The sequence below is a fragment of the Puma concolor genome, chromosome A2, assembly GCF_028749965.1.
Source record: "Puma concolor isolate L17-30 chromosome A2, mPumCon1.1.hap2, whole genome shotgun sequence".
Lineage (NCBI taxonomy): Eukaryota > Metazoa > Chordata > Mammalia > Carnivora > Felidae > Puma > Puma concolor.
Window position 1 is genome coordinate 158,296,184 of NC_141668.1, and position 24,970 is coordinate 158,321,153.

General features: G+C 52.8%; 3 protein-coding genes across 8 annotated transcripts; 1 reads left to right on the forward strand and 2 right to left on the reverse strand.

Annotated features, from left to right (window-relative positions):
* Nucleotides 1-3,553: 3,553 nt before the first annotated feature.
* Nucleotides 3,554-9,051, forward strand: RAB3A (RAB3A, member RAS oncogene family). The gene is made up of 5 exons (XM_025916177.2): nt 3,554-3,728; nt 4,900-5,127; nt 6,510-6,628; nt 7,198-7,322; nt 8,194-9,051. The coding sequence occupies exons 2-5, from the start codon at nt 4,900-4,902 to the stop codon at nt 8,382-8,384; spliced, it is 663 nt and encodes a 220-aa protein (XP_025771962.1). The 5' UTR covers nt 3,554-3,728; the 3' UTR covers nt 8,385-9,051.
* A 51-nt stretch (nt 9,052-9,102) lies between these two features.
* On the reverse strand, nt 9,103-11,857 carry MPV17L2 (MPV17 mitochondrial inner membrane protein like 2). Of its 6 annotated transcripts, none has more exons than XM_086698595.1 (5): nt 11,446-11,851; nt 10,618-10,788; nt 9,804-9,880; nt 9,584-9,711; nt 9,103-9,507 (listed from the first exon to the last, which is right to left on the reverse strand). In XM_086698595.1, the coding sequence occupies exons 1-5, from the start codon at nt 11,630-11,632 to the stop codon at nt 9,390-9,392; spliced, it is 681 nt and encodes a 226-aa protein (XP_086554721.1). In that variant the 5' UTR covers nt 11,633-11,851; the 3' UTR covers nt 9,103-9,389. The 6 variants fall into 6 exon arrangements, with proteins under 6 accessions (XP_086554721.1, XP_086554719.1, XP_086554718.1 ...); XM_086698593.1 differs by having other exon boundaries at nt 9,103-9,379; nt 9,583-9,711; nt 11,446-11,849; XM_086698592.1 differs by having other exon boundaries at nt 9,103-9,379; nt 9,495-9,711; nt 11,446-11,847.
* A 9,405-nt stretch (nt 11,858-21,262) lies between these two features.
* Nucleotides 21,263-24,700, reverse strand: IFI30 (IFI30 lysosomal thiol reductase). Its single transcript, XM_025916233.2, has 7 exons — nt 24,526-24,700; nt 23,342-23,524; nt 23,185-23,259; nt 22,844-22,936; nt 21,871-22,023; nt 21,633-21,686; nt 21,263-21,548 (listed from the first exon to the last, which is right to left on the reverse strand). Exons 1-7 carry the CDS (start codon nt 24,652-24,654, stop codon nt 21,486-21,488), a joined length of 750 nt encoding a protein of 249 aa, XP_025772018.1. The 5' UTR covers nt 24,655-24,700; the 3' UTR covers nt 21,263-21,485.
* Nucleotides 24,701-24,970: the final 270 nt, after the last annotated feature.

The following is a 24,970-nucleotide window of genomic DNA, read 5'->3' on the forward strand; positions in this document are numbered from 1 at the left end:
TAATTATTTCTCCCTCCCCCCCTTTACTTACAAGTAATATGTGTTTACTGTAGAGAATTTGGAAATAATGGAAACATAAAAAAAGAGAATAAAATTCTGCTATAACCTTCCTGTAGATCATCTGCCTTCAGCCTCTCAACCTTATTTCCCCATTTTTATTTTTACTTTGTTTTTTTTCTCTCCACCTATTTATAAGAACATATGTTCCCCTTCAATTTGGGTCACAGGCATCTCTCTCCCTCCTACTGACCGCACTCCACCCATGCTGGCTTTCCATACCCCAAGTTATGGCCCCACCTCAGGGCCTTTGCACATACCGTGCCAAACCACCTGGATTGCTTCACCCCCACCCTCATTCTCACTGGTTGGGTCTCAGCTCAGCGTCTCCTCCCCTGCACGGTCCTTCCTGGCCCTCCATCCCAGGCTGGCACTCGTGGAAGTTCTCGAGGATTCTTAGATTCATGTCCACCATCGTCTCCACACCCTGATCCCCCTAGGCCTGGGCCAGGCCCACCACACCATCCTCAGTATCCCCTGGAGATGAATATTGACAACTTCGAGTCTCTTAACCTCTCTGAGCTTGAGAAGAGTGTGTCCTGAGCCACGCACCGAGCTACCTGCTTGAGGTGCACATTAACTCTGTCTCTTCCTTCTCCCATTTCTCAGATGTAGAAACTGAGGCCTGCAGAGGGGTGAGCGAAGTTGCTCACATGTTCAAGGTCCCCCACTTTCTCCCGCTTAGGGTCCTTACCAAGGGACACAGTTTTTGCCTCTGTGGCCTACTCTGTACCTGAAGAGGAAGGTTGGAGAAGGGCTTCAGGGCTCCTTGGAACTTCTGGCCCTTGTGGACCTCCTAGGGTGACTCTCAGGGCCTCAGTTTGCCCTTTCTCTTAAGGAGACGTTGCCTGGGCCTCTCCTTGGAAAGGAGAGTTGGAAAGAGGCTGTCCCTTGAGCTTGTTTAGTGAACATTTGCTGTTCCCTCTTTCTGGAGGGAACAGCTTGTTCTTCACGTTCCTGCTCAAATGGCACTTCTTCAGAGAGGTTCCCTAGCCTCCGTGGCCAAAGGCAGCCTCTCTCCAATCATTCATTCATACATGTCCTACCATCACAGGGCACTTACTGTGTCCACAGGTCTAGGTGCCGGGGACACCAATCCCTGTCTCTCAGAACTCTCAGATGGCTGATGGATAAACAAGTCAAATAATTATTTCTGATGGGGATGTGTCAGGAGAAGGAGAAATATGGCAACGTGATAGGAAGGTGACCCGAAATGGGAGGTGGGTGTCCATCCGAGATCTGAAGGGGGTGAGGGAGCCAGGCTTGGAAGGAGGTGGGGGAAGTGTGCTCCAGGCAGCGGGAACAGCAGCTGCAAAGGCCCTGAGGTAGGGTTGCACCTGGAACGAGAGGGAATATCTGACTGGAGGAGAAAGATGAGACGGGAAGGTAGCTGGCGAGAGTCAGCTGGCTGGAGGGCCTGGGCTGTCGGGTGGAGTCTAGAGTTTACTCCGAGTAGGGTGGGACTTGGGAGGATTTAAGGCCTCTGTGTCACCAGGTCTGGTCTCCCCTGCTGTCCAGCATTTCCCCCATTCAACCATCCCTAATTCTGGAGTGGAATGCTCTTCGTCAACAATAAATGCCTTGCATTATTTTTACTTTAAAATACAAATTCCCAGGGCGCCTGGGTGGCTCAGTCGGTTAAGCATCCGACTTCGGCTCACGTCAGGATTTGGTGGTTCATGGTTTCCAGCCCCACCTGCGGCTCTGCACCGACAGCTCAGAGCCTGCTTCGGATTCTGTGTCTCCCTCTCTCTGTCCCTCCCCTGCTCACGCTCTGTCCCTTCCTCTCTCAAAAAGAAATAAACATGAAAAAATAAAAATAAATACAAATAAAATAAAAGAAAAGAAAACACAATTCTGTGCAGACGCTGGTACACAGTGTTGTGGGCTATTTCTGAGCGCCACCCACGTACAAAGCCCAGAGCAAGCGTTTGGGAGGTCAGGGAGCCAAGAAGCCTCACGCGCCCTTACCTCCGCCGGGGGTGTGGGCCGGTTCCTGTCCCAGCGCGCTTGGGGCCCCACTGACTGCCGGTCTGGGGGTGGGGGAGATTGGGGGTAAATTTATTTTTGTTTATTTTTTTTATGCTTTTCTGAATTTCCCAACTCTCCGCAGTAGGTTCGTAATACTTTTACAGTGCGATTGGAGGAGAGGGACAAAAATGTTACCCTTAATAAAAATAAATGCCAGCGGAACGCGAGGGACGCCCCGAACTTCCAGGGGGCGGGGGAGGGGGGGGCGGCTCTAGGCGCTAAGTTATTCTGGTCTTTAGGCGCCTCCGCAGCTGGCAAGCTTTTTATAAACAGGACGAAACCCACCCCCTGCCATCCCCTCCATCAGCGCCCGGGGAGGAATCAAAGAATCAGGATTCTCTTGGGGCCACGCTCCTCCTGCTGGGTCTGGGGACCGGAGTTGAGGGGCAGGGATCCAAAACGGGGGAAAGGGTCTTGTTCTCTTGCCCCCCCCTCCAATTCTGACATTTCCCCCTCAAGATTTGGGAGGATAAGTGAGCAGCTCAGCCCCCAAAGTCTCCAATCTCTTGAGTCTTCTTTCCCCAGATGGAGGGAGTGGGTCCCCTGTCTAAGTCAGTGACCAGGCACGGGTAAAGCATCTTCCAGCCCCATCTTTATGGCTGGGTATTTGAACCTCGCTCAGACCCTCCCTGTTTCCTGGTTTCTTTTTTTTTTTTTTTTTTTTTTTTAATGCAGGCTTTGGGCATTTAGGAGGTAGGCCGTTTCTCTGCCCCACTTCAGCACCGTCTTCGAATTTTTCTCCGGAAAGTGGGGCGCAGGGAGAGGAGGGGTTCCTGTAGTGTCAGCCCCTTCCTTCTTTTCTAGGAAGTGGTTCTCTTGATCCCTATTTCTTCTTTCTTCTTTTTCATCTCAGAAACGGGATCGGGCATCTACCAGCCCGGTCCTCTTTGGGGATCTTACACCTCGGAAATTGGTCTCTCTTGACCCCTATCTCCGCTTTTTCTTCATTTGTACTTATTTTGAACCCCATAAATAGGGGACATGGAACATCTCTCGGATGTCTGCTCCTCTTTTCTGAAATTGGGAATAGAGTGTTTTTAACAAGAGGTCGCGGTCCGCTGAAGTCTCAGGCCAAAGGCGGGTGGGGGCGGGGGCGGGGAACGGGAACGCCCCCTGAAGACCCAGGCTTAGCAAAGGAAGGCCTCAACCTCTCATCCCTGCAACCATATGGGAACCATTATTGGACAAGAGCAGAAAGGTGATTATCTCTGATCGGCTATTCAGTCCGTCGCTCCGGAGCTTGAGCCAGTGACAGGACGCCACTCGCCCCCGCCTCCATGACGCAAAGAGGGGGCGGGGCAGGTAGGCACCGCCCCCGCGCACTATTGGCTGAGCACACTGGTCCCCGCCCCGTTCGTGGGTTAATCTGCGTGGGAGCCCCGCCCCCTGGCTCTGTGTGCGTCAGTGGGCTACTTCTCCAAGCGCGGCTCCGCCCCAGGATGGCGTCACGGCTACATCTGCATATGAGGCCCCGCCTCACTCTTTGCAGGACGTCACCGCGGACTGCAGGGGCCTGAGCCGCTGCTGCCGCCGCCGCTGCCCCTGTCGCGCAGCCCCATATCAACTCACGGGGGCCCTGTCACCACAGCTGCCGAAAAGTCGCCACCGCTAGGGTCACCACCGCATCGGTGCAGGGCACGGTGAGTTCCCGGGCGGCCTGGTTCGCCGCCTCAGCGAACACCTACATAACCTTCATTTGACTGATGGGCTTGCAGGGTAGGGGACGAGGTTGGCTAGGGTCAAATGGGAAGAAGGGTGCGGCGATCACAGCCCTTGTAAGGGTAGGGCCCTGGTTCCCCCTACCTGCCGGAATCTCACCCCCACCCCCCACCCTCGGGCTCTGCGGCGGAGGGGGAGGGGAGGCGAGTGCCTTGCGGGAAGCTTTGCGCGCGGGAGGTTCTGTGCGTGCGCGTGCGCGTGGTGTGAACACACGTGTGCGCGCCCGCCTGTGCCGGCGGGTTTGTGTGCATACCCTTTTGCTTATGTACCAGGGTATGCTCGTGTGACCCTGTGGGTGTCCCGACTCCCGTGAGTGCGTGCTGCACGCGTGTGGAAGGAGACGCATGGACTGTGATGTACGTGCACGCCGTGTCCATACGTGCACTGGAATGCGTGCCCGCGTGGGTGACGTGTACACGCCTGCATGGGTGGAGGGCGTCCTGCTTACGGGTGGGCTTGTCACATTTGTATATGCGTGTTGGTGTGCAGACAAGTGTCTGCGTCTCTTTCCTGTGCGTCGAGTGTATTCGACTCTCATGTGCACACGCGTGTACGGCTGTGTTCCCTGCTGCGTGCACGTGAACGTGTGCACGCCCCGTGCCTGTCACATGACCAGCTGCTTTAGCCCGATCTCTCCTATCTTGGGAGTCTATGGGAAGGGGGTGCTGCGACTCGCATCCCCGCGGGATCGTACACGCGTGTGCACGTGCGCCCGAGCAGCTCCGTTCTGAGGAACATGAATGATTGATGGGGGGCGGGGCCGGCTGCAGTCACCCCTACCCGCCTAGCCTTAGGGTTTAGGATTACAGTCGGACCTGGGACCTGGGCCGAGGGCGTGCTGGAGGGGCTTGCTGGGGTGTCCCTACCCCCACCTCTCTGAGCTCCTCCTCTGACACTTCCGGCCTTTCAAGGTCACCGCCGTCCTTTGCCACGGCCCCACCATTAGCACTGGGGCTTCTAATGAGATAAGGGTAATCTCAAAACACTAGTCCCCCTCAAGAGCTCTGGAGTTCTCTGCACCCTGTGCCTGGGGCTTAGGCAGTTGGTGGTGGAAGGGGACTCCTCAACCTCACCTACACCCCACACACCCAGATGGCGTCCGCCACAGACTCACGCTATGGGCAGAAGGAGTCCTCGGACCAGAACTTCGACTACATGTTCAAGATCCTCATCATTGGCAACAGCAGCGTGGGCAAGACGTCTTTCCTATTCCGCTATGCAGACGATTCCTTCACGCCTGCTTTTGTCAGCACTGTGGGCATAGACTTCAAGGTCAAGACCATCTACCGCAACGACAAGAGGATCAAGCTGCAGATCTGGGTGGGTCCAGCTGGGGAGCTCCTGTCTCTCGCTTTCCCTTCCCAGAAAAGCAGCCCCAGCTTTGTCTGTTCCCTGTCTGGATTCATTCGTTCACACACTGGGCATTTATCAGGTGCCTCCTGTGTATCCGGGAGCCAGAGGCCCAGAATAGAGTGCTGTTGTTCTCCCATGGGTGCCTAATCACTGCTCTCTGGGTGTGGGGAAGGAGCAAATGCTGGGTCCTTTCCTGTGCCTTGCTATTGTCAAGAGCATCACTTGGCTTGGTGCCTCAGTTTCCCCATCTTTAAGCTCTTTCATATGAGTCTGTATTCGGTTTCAGCTGGATCTTGGCCCCCCAACCTCGTTCCCTGGGACAGGAGCAGGCACTTTCCCCCGGGGTCTACTGGTCACCTCCCTTAACCCCACAGAGGCCTGAGGGAACCTGTTAAATCCCAAGTCAGAGCCTTCCCTTCTCTGCTTCTTGCTCTCCCATGGCCCCTACCTCACTCAGGGTAAAACCCATACCTGTCCCCTGGCTTAGGAGTAACCCCCCTCCCCCGGTCTGGGAGCCCCTGCCTGGTCAGTCTCCTTCCACCTCCGCCTCCTTACTGTTCCTCAGATGTTCCAGGCACAGACCCACTTCGGGGCCATTGCCTGGGCTGTGCCTTTTGCCTGGATTGTCTCTCCCTTAATCCCCACATGGGTCCCTCCTCCTTTCCTTCAGCTTTTATTTTTATTTATTTTTTTTTTTAATTTTTTTTCAACGTTTTTATTTATTTATGGGACAGACAGAGACAGAGCACGAACGGGGGAGGGGCAGAGAGAGAGGGAGACACAGAATCGGAAACAGGCTCCAGGCTCCGAGCCATCAGCCCAGAGCCCGACGCGGGGCTCGAACTCACGGACCGTGAGATCGTGACCTGGCTGAAGTCGGATGCTTAACCGACTGCGCCACCCAGGCGCCCCTCCTTCAGCTTTTAAAACCATACCCTCGCCTGCACTGCCTGTCCTTCCTTATCCAACTTTCTCTTTCTCCTCGGTCTTTATCACCCTCCAACATAGGATACGTTTTCTTCTTTTTTATGTGTTTATCGTCTGTTTCCTATCCCGGGTTGTCAGTTTCACAAGGCAGTGATTTTTGTCCATTTTGTTAACGGCTGTGCCCCCAGTGCCCCGCACAGGGTGTGGCACAGGTCACTGCCCAGGTATGTTGAAGGAGTGATGGAATGATTCTGTAGGTGCCTGCTTCTGGAGGATGATGGAGCACGATGTACGTGGCCAGTCTGCTTTCCCTGAGCCACCTCTGGTCCCCAGGGGGGCTGGGCTGGACAACCTCAGGGCTTATTTCCATTCTGAGGAGCTTATGTGTGGGTCCTCTCTGACCCCTGTCTTTTCTTCCCCAGGACACAGCAGGGCAAGAGCGATACCGGACCATCACCACGGCCTACTACCGGGGTGCCATGGGCTTTATCCTCATGTATGACATTACCAACGAGGAGTCCTTCAACGCCGTGCAGGACTGGTGAGCACACCCCATCCCCTCGTAGACTGTCTTCAGAACTGGGTTTGATGCGAAGCCCCAGCTGCCCTGGCAGAAATGTGAATACTAGATTCTCAGACCTGCCATCAGTCTGTAATCATTAAAGCTTGGTAGCATTGGCTCGAACTAAGGGGAAAAAAAAGGGTTTCATTTCAGATGGAAGAATGAAATATGAAACATGTAGAGAAAAAGTCAGGGCGGGGGCAGAGAATAGGACAGTTCTCATAGGTGAAAGGATATAAACGTTTACATTCCTGCCCAAAGTAATGCTAAGTTTTAAGGAAATTTCTGAGTTTGCAGAGAAGGGAGAAATTCTCTCTGGGGGACAGGGATCTGGGAAGGAGGGCTGCTTGAAAGGGGTTTCGAAGGTCTGGGAGCCTCAGAAGCGTGTTCCTGGCAGGACACAGGCTGGAAGGAGGGACCAAGTCTGCCAAGTTCAAGGAATAATCAGGAGGTGGGGGACTAGAGTGGGGTGAGGGAGGGAGGAGACAAAAGGACGCTGGAGGCAGGATCCTCCCAGCCCTGACCCCACCTGTCACCGCCTCCTCCAGGTCGACCCAGATCAAGACCTACTCATGGGACAATGCCCAGGTGCTGCTGGTGGGGAACAAGTGTGACATGGAAGATGAACGGGTGGTGTCGTCGGAACGTGGCCGGCAGTTGGCTGACCACCTTGGTGAGTGCCTCGTGGGGCCGCACACCTCCAGGCTAGGAAAGCGACAGCGAGGCCCTGAAAGGGAGGGGACGCGTCCAAGATCTCACGGCAGAGCCAGGACAGGGCCTGGATTTGAATGCAGACAATTCACGCTTTCTGCAAATGGCCCTGATCCAGGAGCCGTGAGATGGACCTTGATGGATGCATAGGAGTTCACCAGGCAGGGAGTTACTGATTCATTCGGATCCCCTCGCTGCCCGGCCTCCTGTCGGGTTGCTGGGCCTGAAGGACCTCATTTTACGGGGGGCTGGGCTGGGGGAGTGCCTGGGGAGGGGGGCAAGCTCTGCCTGGAGTAGGGAAGACCTGGGGGAAGGCACTGGATCTGGTGCTTGAGCAGAGGGTGCTCTCTCGGGCAGAGGGAACAACTTAGGCAAAGGCCACAGGTGGGGGAGATCGGGGGTGTTTTGGCGAGTCATTTCACACGGCGGGGCCACGGGGGCCACTTGGAGGAAACGTGGCCGATCGTGCAGGGTCCGAACCACACGGATCCTCCGGAGAGGCCGCAGGGAGCCAGAGGGTACATAAGCGGGGGAGGGCACGGGCGGATGGGAATGTCAGATGCTGCCAGGGTCAGTGCACAGGCTGGGTCGGCTGGCGGGAGCAAGGAAGTAGGTCTTGCCAGGGGCCTGGAGACCAGAAGGGACCGTCTGAGGGTGCGGGAAGGAATACAAGCAACAGGGCCCACCCGGCCTAGTGTTGCTTCCCTAGAGGGCTTGTTGGTGCCTTTGACAGGTGGTCGGCACTGGGGATCTCCAGATGTTCCCTGCCCTCAGAGAAGGGGCTCTGGGAGGCAGAAGACCAGGGTCCTCACCCCTCCCTTCCCAAACCACAGGCTTTGAGTTCTTTGAGGCAAGCGCCAAGGACAACATTAATGTCAAGCAGACCTTTGAGCGCCTGGTGGACGTCATCTGTGAGAAGATGTCCGAGTCATTGGACACGGCCGACCCTGCAGTCACGGGTGCCAAGCAGGGCCCACAGCTCACGGACCAGCAGGCGCCTCCGCACCAGGACTGCGCCTGCTGAGAGCTGCCCTGCCCCCACCCTCGCCCTCCCCCCCCCCCCCCGGGCCTGATCCAGCCCCCACTGGCCGAGGGCGCGAGACCTCTGCCCCCACTTGGCCCCTCACCCTTATTTATTATTGTAGTTATTTATTTATTTATTGGAGATGTCCCCCAGGGGCACGGGCTCCCTGCCCATCCCACGTCCCACCCTGTACATACAGCCCTGTCCCCACTCTGCCGTGGCGTGTCGTGGCCCTGTGAACTCACCGCTTCCCCTCCTCTCAAGACCCCACCTTTTTTAAAATTCACCCCCCATCGAGAGTTACTGGTTTTGAAGAGGGGGCCCGATGACACCCCAGGGCAGGCTCATTGGGTGATGGGAGGTAGTCTGGTTGGCCAGCCTCTTGGCTGTGACTCGCTGGGCCAAGGCCACTCTGGGGGGGGGGGGTCTCAGCATGGACCACGGGGTGGATCAGAGCCAGGCAGTGACCCACCTGGCTCCTCACCCCCAAAGTTTTACCCTTTTTTAGAGGTGAGGGCTGCTGTGGGTACTCGCCACCCTGGGACCCCCCCCCCCCCCAAAACACCAGACCTGCTCGGACGTCATGAGTGTCAAACGTGCCCCTCGGATCCCCAGGAGATGTCATGACCACACTACACACACCCAATAAAGTGAATGGATGACGCCATGTCCCTATGAGTGCCGGCCTGCCAACGGTGGCCTTGGTCATCCACAGCAATTTCAATGACAAGATAATTTAATAGAATTTCCACAGCCCGTGACCCGAGCAGGATACTGGAGGCCACTCAGCCCCGCCTAAGGCCCCAGATTCTGGAGGTCAACTCCAGGCTCGGCCCTGCTCTAAGGGCATGGGCTGTGTCCCCACCTTGGGCCCAGGGTCCGTCCGTGCAAGAAGGTCTGGTCACACACCCCTCTGGACTCCTCGTCGCCAAGTGAGCCCTCATCCTCCAGTCTTGTGGCTGTGCTCAATCTTGCGGGAAACACTCAGCAGGGACCTGGCCAAGGTCACATCAAACAGCAGAGAGGGGCTCGGTCTTTACCCTGCTGGTGATCAGCTCCCCACCCACCTACTGTGGTTTGTGGACTGTCACAGGCACAGGAGGACCTCACCGTGGAGAGCAGATGCATTGCCATTGGGGGTTCACACGTGTGGCCCCTGAGGAGTCCCCTGGGTGCCTGGTGCACCCACCGTGCTCACCCGGTACTTCAGGTAGGAGAGGTACGTGTCCCAGCCCAGCGTCAGGCCATTGATGTAGGTGACTCGGAACTGGCTGGGCACGAAGAGAAAGTTCACCAGCTGCGCGGCTGGCCAAACGCACCAGTCGGCCTAAGGGGAGGGAGGGAGTGTGGTCAGGGGCAGGGCCTTGAGGGCGTGGCCGCGAGGGAAGGGCGGGGCCCGAGGGGGTGGGCGTTGCCCACCTTGTAGAATTCCCAGAACTTGTCCCGCAGCTCCTGGCAGCTCTCGTCCAGGGTTTGGCCCTCCAGGCAGCCAAGGCCTGGGAAGGAAACCAAAAAATGGGAGTGTCAGAGGCTGGGGAGTACCGGTGATAGAGTAGATGGGGCAGGAGCCCTGAAGGCCAGTGTCCCCGGCAGACAGACCATGTTTTAAAAGCCTTGTGGTGGGAAGGGCCACACACAGCAGAGTGACTGGGGCGGAGAACGAGTCGGTTCCAGTGAGGGAGAGGTTATAAATAAACACGCACCCCAAAGGATGAAAATGCACCCTTCCTGAGGCTGTTTTATTTCCTGCCTTCCACAGAGGAAACAGCCTGGGGGGAAGGGGTGGGGAGGATGGGGGAAACTCATCCTAGAGTCAAGGGCTGGATGACTGCACCCCATCAACATCAACCCCCTGCACCCCATCAACATCAACCCCAGCCCCAGCAACTCTTCCTTCAGCCCCAGGGCCTTTGCACGGGCAGTTCTTCATGCCTGCTGGCTCCTTCAGGTCTCAGCTGAGTGTCCTCTCCTTTGGGCAGCCCTCCCAACCATTGCCTTGGGCCCACCTGATCCTGTCCTCATCCCTCCTACACTAAGGATCATTGTCTGATTCTGCCGTTCATACCTGCCCCCGACGGGTCTGTCCTGTTACCACTGGGACACAGCACCCAGGCCCGAGCCACTCACAGAAGAGCACGTCAGAAAGGCACCTCAGCATTCTTCTTAACACAAAGCTGGCTATGCCCCTCCTGACGTATGGAGGGGCAAAGCCCAAGCTCACAAGGCTCCTTACCTAAGAAGTACCAGACGCCTAGCATGGGAGAGGCCACCAGCTGGTCGATGAGGACCTTCCTGAGGACGTTTGGGAGGCCACGGAGGCCGGATGCTGGGAGCAGGTGGTCCAGCCAGAGGTACCAGTAGTGCAGGAAGGGGCCCATACTGCAGCCCACTGCAAACATGCTAGCTGAGAGCAGTCCAAGAGTCGGGGGGGGGGGGGGGGAGGGCACGTCAGGCAAGCAAATCCCCCCATCCATTCCCTCCCTGGTTAACCTCCCTCCCTGATTAACCCGAAGTTCTCCCTGAGCCCAGCCGTACGATCTTCCATTACAAGCCCCACTGCCAGGCACCGTCCCAGTGGCTCCTCTCCCGTTTTCTCTCATCCCCTTCACCACCCTCTGAGCAGGTTCTACCGCTGCCCTGCTCTCCGGACGAGGAAACAGGCACAGCGGGTTGGGAAGCGTGGGGCCGGGGCACAATCCCAGGCTGACTGGGTCCGGAGGCTGAGATCTCGACTACCCCGGGTGCGGTTTGGTCTCTGTGCAGAAGGGAGGGAAGCTGACAAGGGGATGAGTGGGGACGAGGCCTGGCGGGTGGAAGCGGACAGAAACTGGATATGGGAGGAGGCAGGGACCAGGAAGTAGGAGGAGATGGGAGACCTGGAGTGGGGACGGGACAGAGACCCCGAGGTGGAGACCCGAGGGTGGGTTTTGAGGGTCTCGGGTGCACGCCAAGGTCAAGGGTCCTGCCGGGAATTAGGGCCACGGGTCGGGGATCTCCAAATCTGAGGTTGGGGCCAAAGATCCTAGGGGGCCAGGGGCCAGTATAGCGCCGGCCTCCTCACCTGAGCGCCGCGGGTCGAATTTCTGGCCAGGCCGGGCGCGGACCTCCCAGGATTGGCGCACGCCGTCCCCGGCCGCCATGAGAGCACCGCAGCCCAGCGTGTTGGTGACGAGCAGCGCACGACCTTGGAACAGGGGCTGCCCCACGGCCCACAGACCGCGCAGCCAGTGCCTGCCGCCGGAAGCCATAGCCCGCCGCTACTCTGGAACCCGCGCCGGGATCGCCGCCCTCCCGGTGCTGGCCAATCGCACTCTGTCTTCGCTTTCTGCACGCCCGCCCCAGTCCTCGCCAGTCAATCACTGACCGCAGGTCGCTCGATTTTGCGGGCCTCGAGAGGTATTAGCCAATAAAAGACCGGCATCCCATCCCCGGGCCGATCGCTGAATGAAGCCAGTCGTTGCCTTCCGCACCCAACGGACCAATCGCAAATAGGCGTCTCACTGCAACACGCATATCAAAGGCTGACTGTCCCTCGTTTCCCCGCCCCTTTCTGCGCCGGCCAATGGACAGCCGTCGCCACACTCTTACCGACCAACCCACTACTGCACTGACCAATCACAGACAAGCGTTATACCGGCGAATCACTGCCGGTTGTCCAGCCTCCTGTGTTGAGATGGTCAATTTTGTTCTCCTTTTTAGTTGCCCTCCAGGTTCTCAGATTCTCCCGGAATTCCTGAAAAGGAATGCGACCCGTGACCACGACCGCTCCCGCGGCAGAAGTCTAATCCCGCAGAGACTCACGGAACTGGGGGAGAGATACAGTTCTGATACGCGCGCGGCCCAGTTGGAGGCTGATCCGGACATTGACCTTGGTCCTGACTTTAGCTGGGTATCTGACCTCAGTTCCATAATAATAACAATTAAAACGTTAGGCACCGTTCTGGGCACATTACATGCATTAATTTATTTCCCAGCAGTTATACAAACAATTATATCCCTATTTTATCTCCCGTGTTCCTGTAGGGGAAAATAGGAGTTTCAGTGGAAAGCTGTGGCTTAGAAGGAGCCAGGGTGTCGCAAACTGTGGCCTGTGGGCCAAATCCTATTGCTGTTTTTAAGTGTGTGAAATAGTTGAAATAAAATTTCTGGACCCGAGAGAATCCGTTTTGAAGCTCCATTTTACTTTGCAACTAATGAACTCTTGAGCTGGGCTGGACAGCAATCGTTTTACAAGCAGTTGCTCATAAAATTTTTAAGTTTGCTTCCCCACATGAGAGGGACACTTTTCTGGTTACTCAGGAATCTGTGCTTCCTGAAGTGTGATTCTGGGACCCCGGATTAAAGCCTTTGTTCCTTTTCAGTTCCTTTTCACCTCCTTTTCTCAGTTTACAAATGGTTGGGGAAACAAATCAAAATAAGATTCCGTAGCATGAAAATTACACGAAAATCAAATTTCTGGATCCGTAAATAAAATTCTATTGGAACAGAGACATGCTCATTCTGTTTCTGTATTGTCTACCCTCACTACAATGAGGAGTCGCAACAAAGACTGTGGTCTGCAACAACTAAACTATTTTGCTATATGCCCCTATACAATAAAAAAATTATTGGGGCGCTGGCTGGCTCAGTTGGTGGAGCGTATGGCTCTCGAACTTCGGGTTGTGAGTTGGAGCCCCACTTTGTGGAGATTACTTAAAAATAAAATCTAAATTTAAAAAATGTTTTTTAAACCCTTCAGGGGTTTCTGATTTTGATTTCTATGGAAGATTTTTTATAAACTCTGTAGTTACATGATTACAGGGAAAAATAATTTTTGCTTCGAGACATGCAAATAAATTCAGCCAGGTGGAGAGACACTTCCCCTAATCTTTGTTCCATTAATTTGCACATTTATTTTACTATTCCTAATTTGCTTCTTGTTTGGATCCCCTCTGAAATGGTTTTAACATCTGATCGGTTCTCCTCATTAATAATGAGTTAAGATGGGGCGCCTGGGTGGCTCAGTCGGTTGAGTGTCTGACTTCAGCTCAGGTCATGATCGCACGGTCTGTGAGTTCCCGCCCAGAGTCAGGCCCAAGTCAGGCTCTGTGCCGGCAGCTCAGCTCAGAGCCTGGAGCCTGCTTCAGGTTCTGTGTCTTCCTCTCTCTCTCTCTGCCCCTTCCCCACTTGCACTCTGTCTCTCTCTCTCAAAAATAAGATAAAATAAAAACATTAAAAAATGTACAATTTCCCGTGCTTAAAAAAATAATGAGTTAATAATTTTTAACATGTGCTCAATTTTTTTTAATCTGTAGGAGAGTTGTGATTTTACCTTTTCTTTTCTTTTTTTTTTTTGGAAAATTGTCCTTTGGCACTCCCTATTGCTGTCAAGTGCCACAGCCTGGTATTCCAGGCACTAGATTTTACTGCATCTTGGTGGAAAAACCTCCAAAATGGCCCAAAGGTGGGGAAAACATCACACTGTTCACAGGACAGAGTCAGGTAGGCTTTGTCAATAGGCAAGTACATTTCATGGTGGCTACAGTTGTGATGATTCCCAAGGGGTAAGATAATTTCACTGTTTATTGTTCTCGCCTTTGTTCTCCTCTCTATAGATGTGTGCTTTGCCTTTGATGCCTTTATGATGGATATTGTCACCTGCATTGGGGGTGTGAGAGTCTGGGAATCTGGCTTTATGGTCTGACCATTTGATCATTTCTATCGGAAGATTCCTAGTTGCTGGCTGAGAGACAATGGGAGATCAATGAATAATTTCATAGAAAAGGGCGTCTGAGCGGCTCATCCCTATATACTTTAGTTGCTTTTCCATCATTGCCTCCCTGTGTTCAACCTAGTAAAGAAGCACTTGGGCCTAATTATTTCTCGAGTCTTCCTTTTTCTCATAAGGGCTCCCACGTGTGTGTAAATAAAATCCACGTGCTTTTAATCTGCTTGGTGTTAGTCTCAGCCGGAGGCTGTCCTGCTTGGTAACCAGGATGGTGTAACATTGGCTGGGACTCCGTTGGCTCTGGGTCTGCAGTTGGGAGGTCCCGGGGCCCGATGAAGCCAGCAGTAGGTAAGATTTCTTACCTCATTTGCCTTCTGGATCTCTGTGCCTGGTGGGGAGAGGATGCTAAAAATTTCTCTTTGTTCCCTTCTGGGTTCCGATTGGCGAGAGGAAAGCATTCGGAAGGACTAGCTCTTTGGATTCTGCGTGACTCTTGTAAATTTGGTTTTGAAGGGCGCCTGGCAGGGCCTCAGTCGGTTAAGTATCTCAGTTTTGGCTCTGGTCATGATCTCCCGGTTCGGGCCCCACGTTCAGTTCAGCTCTGCTCCGATTGCCTGGAGCCCTCTTGCGATCCTCTGTCTCCCTCTCTCTGTCTCTCCTCCGCTTGCTCTGTATCTGTCTGTTTCAAAAAAATAAATAATAAAAATAAACTTCAAAAATTTTCTGGTTTTGGGTACCCGCTTGTTAATCCCTCCCTCCCAGCTGTTGTTTTCCTGTTTGTCCCCTTTTGTGGGCTGAAAGCTTGGCTTGGCTTTCTGCCTGCCTGTTGTCAGGTCTGGGTGCTGCAGGGGACCAACCATCAGGTTAGGAGCCCTCAGAACATGTCAAGGGCCAGCCAGAAATGTGGGTCACACCTCATTTGTGGTTAGGGTCGTTGCCAGCTCTCTGGAGAATGTCTGTCCTGTTGGCTGTCTTTGAGAGTGGCTCTGGATCTTGGGAAGAATGAACTTCTGTGCCCTCCTTGGGGACACCTCTTATGTCCCTGGTTAGGTCATAAAAGGCTTTGGTTTGGGTTTTCTTTTCTTTTCTTTTTTTTTTTTTTTTTTTTTTTTTTGACGTTTATTCATTTATTTTTATTTTTTTTTTAATTTTTTTTAACGTTTATTTATTTTTGAGACAGAGAGAGACAGAGCATGAACGGGGGAGGGTCAGAGAGAGAGGGAGACACAGAATCTGAAACAGGCTCCAGGTTCTGAGCCGTCAGCACAGAGCCCGACGCGGGGCTTGAACTCACTGACCGCGAGATCATGACCTGAGCCGAAGTCGGCCGCTTAACCGACTGAGCCACCCAGGTGCCCCTACGTTTATTCATTTTTTGAGAGACAGCGAACGGAGGAGGGGCAGAGAGAGAGACATACACACACAGAATACGAGGCAGGCTCCAGGCTCTGAGCTGTCAGCACAGAGCCCGACACAGGGCTCGAACCCACGAGCTGAGAGATCATGATCTGAGCTGAAGTCGGACACTTAACCGACTGAACCACCCAGGCGCCTCCGGGTTTGGGTTTTGAATCACTTGGAACAGGTATGCTTCTGTTTAAAAAAATAATAATAAGGGGCGCCTGGGTGGCGCAGTCGGTTGAGCGTCCGACTTCAGCCAGGTCACGATCTCGCGGTCCGTGAGTTCGAGCCCCGCGTCGGGCTCTGGGCTGATGGCTCAGAGCCTGGAGCCTGTTTCCGATTCTGTGTCTCCCTCTCTCTCTGCCCCTCCCCCGTTCATGCTCTGTCTCTCTCTGTCCCAAAAATAAACGTTGAAAAAAAAAATAATAATAATAAGATTTCAATAGCGCCAGAAAAATTTACTGTTTGTCTGAGCTGAAGCCTGATAAGATATTTAAAAGGACTTTTTTTTTTTCATTATTATTATTCTTAAAGGAACTCAATGGACAGAAATTGGCCTAAGGAGGCTGATATTCTGAGGCTGTTAGGAACTATTTTCAAAGCCTTCTCTCCTAAGCTAAAATGGGAATATATACTCAGAGGGCCACTTGGGAACAAACCGGCATGTGAAATCTCTTAAAAATCTTCTTTGCAAATATTAGTAACTCGTTCCATCTGCCAGAAACATAGTTTGGAGTCAACTATTAAAATAATTTTATTTTTAAATCTATTTTTTAATTTAACTTTTTTTTTTTTTTTAAAGTAAGCTCGATGCCTGTGTGGGGTCTGAACTCATAGCCCCAAGATCAAGAGTCACATGCTCCACTGACTCAGCCAGCTGGGCATCCCCTGAACTATTTTTTTTTCAAACACGTGAGTTTTGTTATTCCTGTACCTGTGTCATGGCTAAAATTTAAAAATAGGAGCTATAAGATCTCTGATTGTATCTGTCTCTATGTTTATGTGGCATTTTTCAACGTTTATTTATTTTTGGGACAGAGAGAGACAGAGCATGAACGGGGGAGGGGCAGAGAGAGAGGAAGACACAGAATCCGAAACAGGCTCCAGGCTCTGAGCCATCAGCCCAGAGCCCGACACGGGGCTCGAACTCACGGACCGCGAGATCGTGACCTGGCTGAAGTCGGACGCTTAACCGACTGCGCCACCCAGGCGCCCCTTTATTTATCTTATTTATTTTAGAGAGAGAACGTGAGTGAGTGAGGGGCAGAGAGAGAGAGGGAGAGTGAGTGAGGAGTCTGGAGCGGGTCTCGAACTCACGAACCGTGAAATCACGACCTGAGCAGAAGTAGGATGCTTCACCAACTGAGCCACCCAGATGCCCTTTAACTGACCTTTTAAAAAAATGCTTACATAAGTTAAGATTAGTCAAACGAGGTCGTTATCTCTGCGTTTAAGATTATAAAATGATAAATTCAACCCTAAGAACAAAACATATGATAAAAGTGAATGGTTTGCTTATATCAAGCATGATACTAAATAAAAAAGGAAGAGAGTCAGATGTTTAACTTTGTAGGTTCTTTGAGTCTGTGATTTTTTTTTTTTCAGAGAGTACAAGTGGGGAGGGGTGGGGATGGGAGAGAGAGAGGGGGAGAGGGAGAGAGAATTTTAAGCAGGCTCCATGCTCATAGTGGATCAGAGTTGCACGCTCCATGGACTGAGCTACCCAGGTGTCCTGTGTCTGTGATTAAAAAAAAATTTTTTTTAACATTTATTTATTTTTGAGAGAGAGAGAGAGACAGAGCATGAGCAGGGGAGGGGCAGAGAGAAAGAGGGAGACACAGAATCAGAAGCAGGCTCCAGGCTCTGAGCTGTCAGCACAGAGCCCGATGCGCGGCTCGAACTCACAGACCGCGAGATCATGACCTGAGACGAAGTCGGTCGCTCAACTGACTGAGCCACCCAGGCACCCCTGTGACTTTTGATACTTACCTGATTTGTCAACAAGAAAGATAACTTAGGATGCTGGCTAGATGTTTCATGACTCATATGTTCACAAGTGATCTAAGCATAATTTTTAAAAACGAGTAACTTAAAAACATGTAAGTGGATAAAAGTTTATGAGTGAGCGTTTTGGACATAATTAAGTCTTATGAAAAGTTTGCTCAAAAATAGTTTGCCAAATCTTTTGGGAAACTTGGAACCTTGAAGTTTTGCTAAGTTGGATGGTGGATGTTCATTGAATATCTAGATCCTTTCCAGATAAGATAAAATACTGAAACGTTACTTACTAAACTTATTGAAGATAGTCCCCTTTGGCTCCTGAATTTCTACAGAGGGTCTAAAGATATTTGGGCTAGTTTGTGAACATGACTTTTGTCCCATTGAAATATTGTACTGTAAGAAAGCATACACCTCTAGAAATTATGAAATGGCGGATTTACAGATTTGCTGATTTAGGGCAGAATGTTGGCCTGTTCTACAGTTTACAATTGTATACAGTTCTACAGTTTACTAATTGTATACAATTAGTGGTATATTATAATTGGTATAAGAAAACAAAACTATTATTAATCAGAGTATAGAAAAAAAAACCTATATAAAGAATACAAGGAAAATAGGATGTGTTTTGGTAGGAAATGTATGAGGTGTGAAGGATAAAGGAGAGTAATTTTGTCCTAGCTTAAAGGTATTTAAAGATTGTTTCGGGGCGCCTGGGTGGCTCAGTCGGTTAAGCCTCTGACTTTGGCTCAGGTCACAATCTCACAGTTCGTGGGTTCCAGCCCCGCATCGGGCTCTGTGCTGACAGCTCAGAGCCTGGATCCTGCTTCGGATTCTGTGTCTCCCTCTCTCTCTGTGCCACACCCCCCGCCCCCATGCTCTGTCTCTCTCTGTCTCTCAAAAAATGAATAACTGTTAAAAAAAAAAAATTAAAAAAAGATTGTTTTAAAATAAGAAAGAGGGGGGCTCCTTGCTGGATCAGTTGGTAGAGCATGGGACTCTTGATCTCAGGGTTGTGAGTTCGAGCCCCACATTGGGTGTAGAGATTACTGAAAAATAAAATCTTTACAAAAAAAATATGAACGAGGAAAACAAAGAACGAAAACCTAAGTAGATATAGAAAGTTGGAGAGGGAGAAAGAGAGGGAGAGAATTTTATCTTGTGCAGTCAAGTTGTCAAAAATCAAATGGATTTATTAGAAGGGTTTTAACAATGAGCTTCAATATCAATAGTGTACCTATGCAAACTGGAATTTTTTTTGCTTTCTCTGTTAGTTTTTTTTTTAATTTTTTTTTTAATGTTTATTTATTTTTGAGACAGAGAGAGACAGAGCATGAAAGGGGGAGGGTCAGAGAGAGGGAGACACAGAATCCGAAGCAGGCTCCAGGCTCTGAGCCATCAGCACAGAGCCTGACGCGGGGCTCGAACTCACGGACCGCGAGATCATGACCTGAGCCGAAGCCGGCCGCTTAACCGACTGAGCCACCCAGGCGCCCCCCTTTTTTTTTTTTTTAAATGTGTATTTATTTTTGAAGGAGAGAGCGACAGATCCCTGCTTGGGATTCTCTCTCTCCCCCTCTCTCTGTCCCTTCCCTACTCTCTCACACACTCTCTCTCTCAAAATACATAAAAACTGGGGTGGCTGGGTGACTCAGTCAGTTAAGTGCCCGACTTTGGCTCAGGTCACCATCTCACAGTTGGTGAATTCCAGCCCCTGATGGGGTTTGCTGCTGTCAGCACAGAGCCTGCTTCGGATCTTCTGTCCCCCTCTCTCTCTGCCCCTCCCCTGCTCATGCACCCCTCTCTAAAAACTAAATAAACATTTATTTTCATTTTTTATTTAAAAAACTAAAAAAAATTTTTTTTTTAACGTTTATTTATTTTTGAGGCCGAGACAGAGCTTGAGCGAGGGAGGGGCAGAGAGAGAGGGAGACACAGAATCTGAAGCGGGCTCCAGGCTCTGAGCTGTCAGCACAGAGCCCCACGAGGGGCTCAAACCCACAAACCAGGAGATCGTGACCTGAGCGGAGGTCAGACGCTTAACCGAGCCACCCAGGCGCCCCACTAAATAAACATTTAAAAACAAAAGAAAATAAATAAACTTAAACAAAAAAAGGACTTAGTATGAAAAAAAAAAAAAAGAACAAAGAAGGTCTCATTAAGATTGCTCATATCCCTTACACGTTGAAATGATAATGTATCAGATCCATATCAGGTTAAACAAAACCTCAGGTTAAATAAAATCTATTATTAAAATTAAAAAAAAAAAAAAAAAACTTGGGGCGCCTGGGTGGCGCAGTCGGTTAAGTGTCCGACTTCAGCCAGGTCACGATCTCGCGGTCCCTGAGTTCGAGCCCCGCGTCAGGCTCTGGGCTGATGGCTCAGAGCCTGGAGCCTGTTTCCGATTCTGTGTCTCCCTCTGTCTCTGACCCTCCCCTGTTCATGCTCTGTCTCTCTCTGTCCCAAAAATAAATAAACATTGGAAAAAAAAAATTAAAAAAAAAACAACAAAAAAAAAACTTAAGTGATGAATTACTAGGTTTTACTCCTGAAACGAATACTACACTGTATGTTAATTAAATTGATTTTAAATAAATAATAAAGTAAAACAAACAAAAAAAAAAACCTGGGAGTAAAAAAAACGTGTTACCCCCCCCACCACTTTATGAGAAAGTGAAAGTCATTTTTACTTCTATTTGCACAATCATTTCAAGATTTCTCATTTATAAACCTCCCTGTTTTTTGAATGCTTCTTTGAACATCTAACCAGGTTTCTTCATTAATCATGAATGAAATAAAATTTTTAACATGTAATCATTTTATATCAGTCTAAGAATCCTTTTTTTTTTTTTTTTTTTTGAAAAGTATCTTGGGGCTCCTGGGTGGCTCAGTTGGTTAAGCATCCAGCTCTTGGTTTGGGCTCAGGTCATGATCTCACGGTTGTGAGATCGAGCCCTGCATCGGGCTCCACACTGAGTGGGGAGTCTGCTTAAGGTTCTCTCTCCCTCTTCTTCTGCTCCTCTCCACCCGGGTCTCTCTCTCTCTCAAAAACAAAAACATTTTTTTTTTTAAGGTATCCTATAATATGTCCTGGTGTTCTCAGCCTGGCCTCAACTTGGCATTATAGCTCCAGATTTTCTTTTTTTCTTTTTTTGAGAGAGGGCGCAAGTGAGCAAGGGACAGAGAGGGGCAGAGAGAGAGGGAGACAGAGAGAGGCGGGACTCATCCGAAGTGAGGCTCAAGCTAACCTGATGTGGGACTCGAACTCACCCACCGTGAGATCATGACCTGAGCCAAAGTCAGATGCTTAACCGACTGAGCCACCCAGACGCCCACAGCTCCAGGTTTTGCTGCTGGCGTGGTCTTTGCACTCTGTTCCTCTTGCCTGGAATGCGGGGATCCACCCCCCTGCCACTAGTGAACGCATTTTTTGAAACTCCCTAGACAAGATCCCTTCTCCACCTTCTGGCTCAACTCCTATTAGTGCGGGGTCAGCAAAAGGGAACAGTTAGTGTTGTGGGTTGAATTAATGAATACCTCCTCTGCCCAATGAACTCTTACCCTTCAGAACCCGAGCCCCACTGCCCCTATTCCTACGCAGAGCCTTCACTCTCTCTCTGGGGTCCTCCTGCCCTGGTGCCTCCCTCTGGCCCATCTATGCTCCCTGTGGGACCAGGAACGTCTGTCCGGCTCTGCATTCCCTAGAAAGGAGACTTCTCAGGGGTCTCGGCATGGTGTTGGCCGGAAGAGAGAGATTTGCGAACTTATCAAATGAATCACAACATCCAGAAGTGTTTATTAAACTAGTTTCAAGGTAGCACCGTCACCAGTGGGGCAAGAGTCTTGATGTCGGGGCAGGATTCTGAGTCTGGGCTTCGTGGGATGTGTAGAAATTATCCGGATGGTGAGTAGCAGCCGCTGAGAGTCAGGGATCGGAAAAAACGGGGCAGTGCTCTGGCTCTTCCTCCATCAGCTCCCTTCGAGGGCGCCAGCGGTCACTTGAAGCAGAGTTCCCTGTGGGAGCTGGCCACGGGTTGGCAGACATCTGGCTTCTCACCCTGGAGGGTACAGCCGTGAGCTGACGGTCCCGGAACGAGTCCCTACCCGCCCCCAGCGGCCCCTCTGTCCCCCTTCCAGCTTACTTGGTACAGGTGGCAGACGAGGCTTAGGAGCTGACTCAGATCTTTCAAGGGTTTCTGCACAAAACACGACAGGAAGTCGTACAGTCTCCCCGGCTCCACTTGCCCCAACTAACCTGAGTCTGGCCCGGAAAGGGCTGCAAATGGCTCCGAGTCTGGCCCCTGCCTCCCAGACCAGTGGGCACATCCATCATCCTGGTCCCTGCCCCGGGGCCACACGCAGGGTTCCGAGAGCTCTTACCCCATTGACGACGACCCAGGGCACATACTCGTGGCGCGGCTGCAGGGCATCTGTAAGCTGGGCGTTAATGTGCAAGAGTTGCATGCCGCGGTCCCCCATTGCACACTCCATGATGGTGTCCGGGGACACCTCCGGAGCATAGATCTGCAGGCACTGAGGGTGAAGAAGCGTTGCTGGTGAGCTGGAGCATTGCCTCAGCTTCCTCTGTGTTATCTCCCCAACGGTGCCTCCTCCAGTCCCCCCGAGCCAAGCTTCTGTTTCCTCACTGGCAACAGGAGACGTTTGGGTCCACAGCAGTGCAATAAGACCCATAAACAGCAGGTGCTTAATATTTGCCTGAGGGGAGGCCCCCAAGGTGGGAGTCCGACTGCTCCTGACTCTCATGAGACCAGACTTGCAGCCCCTAGACTGGCCTCTCTAGCGTCTCATTTTCCTCGGAGCTTTCCTATGTGCTGTTCCCTCCACCAGGAACACCCCTCCACTTCCTTCTCCAGAATCTTCTGAGTGCTCCCTCCTCCTCACTCTTCTGGCCCCGCTATGACTCTGCAGGGCTGCGGGGCATCCCGGGGTGAGGCCTCTTAGGCGGTCCAGATGTTTGATGAGTGAATAAACGATGGGCATTCATGAGTTACTCCGTTGGGAATTGTTTTTTCGTAACCCTCCCGAGAAGTAGGCGGGCCTGTCCTGTCATCCTCATACCCCAGATGAGGATCATCATCCATATGCCTGTATGTTTCTGTTCATCCAAGCCCAGTTCAGAGGCAGCTCCTCCAGGAAGCCCTCCTTGATCTACCCCTGCCTCCAAAAGATCTTTGTTCCCTTGATTCAGAGATGTGAGGCTTCCCGAGGGAAGGTCACTTTCCTGGGGCTACAGAGAGAGTGGTGGTCGGGCCAAGACTTGAGCCTGGGTCCGTCTGGGTACAGGGAAGCCCAGGGCCTCCCAACCCGGGCCAAGGGGAGGGGTGTGGCTCACCGGCTTCAGGTTTTTCTCCATGTCATCCATTTCCTCCAAGCAGACAATGGTCAGGAAGGCCATATTCCTCTCTAGCTGGTCCCACAGGCAGGCCTGTGGGATAGGGAGGAGACAAGCAAGGGCATGAAGTGGGCCCAGGGCACCCCTACCCACACCACTCTGGGAGTAATCGCGGGTGTTCACTAATAAAGGGGTGAACGAGGATATGACTCAGTGGAGGCACGCAGGCAGAGGATGGGGCCGGTTCCAGTCCCTTCTGAGCCTTGCTTCGGCCTTCCCGACAACGGGCAACGTCCCCAGCCTCTTGCCCCCACCGCTCGGGAATTCTGGGAGCTGCTCACCTCCACCTTGTTAAGCTTGCATTCCTGCTCACCGTGCTGGCACGTGAACTCCCACCTGCCGCTGACATTTTGCTCCTGCAAGGCAGCTAGGTGAGTGCTGGCTGGCCCGCCGGCTGCCCCCTCCCCTGGCGCCTCAGTTTCCCCAGTGCCAACGTACCTGGGCATTTCCATAGGGCACCAGCGTGACGTTGAGGATCTCCAGGACCATCAGCCAGGTCGGGAAGAGTTCTCGGATCAGGAAGGACCGACAGCCGGGGCACAGTGCCTCGTAGTAGAGGCTCACGTTGACAGGCGGGTATTGTGACTTCCCGAGGGGCCCCTGTGGGCACAGGTCCCCAGCCTGTGTGGGAGGAAGGGGTGTGAAGGGAGTACAGCCCCGCTTGGTTCTCTTGCAGAAAGGTAGCTGCAAACAGTAGGTGCTCCATTTTGCCCTGCTTTCAGACGTTGCCAGGTGGAATCCTGACCCTAGGCTTTATTGCATCCCTAAGTCTTCCTAGTTTTTCTGCAAAACAAAGACTTGCAAACAGTAGGCACTTAATTTATGCACAGCTCTTGCTTTCCTTCAGTTGAGGTGAAACCCCTGGCCCAGGGGAACTGTATGCAGTAAGGACCCGAGGCATGCGCATTTCTGGTCACTGCCCTCAATCCTGCCTTCTCAGAGGTGCATACCACAGGAGACTAATTCATGCTCATTTGTTGCCACCTCATCCCCCAGAGCCTTGGCCCCCCCGAGCTGAGCAGGGCCCTACCCTTGCGCTGACTCCTTATTTATTCTTCCTCTTAAGGGGCCCAGGTGAACCCCTCCCAAACCCCACTGCAGAGGCGGCGCCTAATATGTGCTGATTTCCGGTTTCGGCTGACGGATGGCAGCAGCCAGTGTCTGTGCAGCAGTGAGCAAGTCGCTCAGCCTCCGGCACAACTGTTTGCTCGGCCCCAGAAGCACGCGAGCTCTTTCTTCCCTGGCCGGAATGCACCCAGTAAGCAGCACCTGCAGGGTCGGTGCCACGGGCAGACTTATCTGGGCTTCCCCTGGCATACAGAAGGAGACTCCTTTCCCGCCCCAGACGTACACAGTAGGTGCTCAATGCACCCCCGGGCTGGGCGGGCGGGGGGTGGGTGAAGGACTGCCGGAGAGTCTCGGACGCGAGATGGGAAAGTGAAACGAATCCGAACGCGGCCACGGTGCCCGCGGGTGGGGTTCGGTACCCGCCGGAACAGCGTCCCCGGGACCCTAGGCTTTCCCGGCAAAGTCCGGGGAGAGGGGAGGAGCCGCCTGTCCCGCGTCGCCCCCTGCCTGGGCGTCGGTCCCCGCCGGCCCACCCGCCGCGTCGCCATCCCTACCCGGCAGGCGGCCGCCCCCTCGGGGAGTCTGTCCAGCGAGGACGCCCGCGCCACCGCGGGGACCCCCAGCAGCAACAGCAGCAGCAGCGGCGGCGGCGGCAGGAACGGCAGGGGTGGCGACGAGGCCATCACAGCCGGGCCAACGTGCGGAGGCGGGAGCAGCGGCCCGGGGAAGGAGCAGCCTTTAACCCCGCGGTGGCCCAGCCCCCAGCCGGACCCGCCTCCCGATGCCCACGCCCCTGGGGGCTGGGGCTGGCGTCTCTAGGTACCTATTGACCTCTCTGGGTCCCTGTCCAGCCTGTCCCCCACCCTCACTCCCGCCAGGTGCTGGGCCCGCCATCCCGAGGCCGTGGGGCCGCCTTTCCATCTCTCTCGACCCCTCCCAGCCCCCAGGGTCGCCCAGTCACGTGAGGCTGGGGCAAGAACTCGGGGGAGCAGAGATTAG

Excerpts from the sequence above, each read along its gene's own strand:
- RAB3A (XM_025916177.2), top strand. The coding sequence starts at position 4,900 with ATGGCGTCCGCCACAGACTCACGCTATGGGCAGAAGGAGTCCTCGGAC. Across the intron at positions 5,128-6,509 it reads GGATCAAGCTGCAGATCTGG|GACACAGCAGGGCAAGAGCG; the intron begins GTGGGTCCAGCT and ends TTTCTTCCCCAG. Across the intron at positions 7,323-8,193 it reads GCAGTTGGCTGACCACCTTG|GCTTTGAGTTCTTTGAGGCA; the intron begins GTGAGTGCCTCG and ends CCCAAACCACAG.
- MPV17L2 (XM_086698595.1), bottom strand. The coding sequence starts at position 11,632 with ATGGCTTCCGGCGGCAGGCACTGGCTGCGCGGTCTGTGGGCCGTGGGG. Across the intron at positions 10,789-11,445 it reads ATTCGACCCGCGGCGCTCAG|CTAGCATGTTTGCAGTGGGC; the intron begins GTGAGGAGGCCG and ends GACTGCTCTCAG. Across the intron at positions 9,881-10,617 it reads AGGCGTCTGGTACTTCTTAG|GCCTTGGCTGCCTGGAGGGC; the intron begins GTAAGGAGCCTT and ends TTTCCTTCCCAG.
- IFI30 (XM_025916233.2), bottom strand. The coding sequence starts at position 24,654 with ATGGCCTCGTCGCCACCCCTGCCGTTCCTGCCGCCGCCGCCGCTGCTG. Across the intron at positions 23,260-23,341 it reads TGCCCTATGGAAATGCCCAG|GAGCAAAATGTCAGCGGCAG; the intron begins GTACGTTGGCAC and ends GCTGCCTTGCAG. Across the intron at positions 21,549-21,632 it reads TCGTCTGCCACCTGTACCAA|GGTGAGAAGCCAGATGTCTG; the intron begins GTAAGCTGGAAG and ends TGTACCCTCCAG.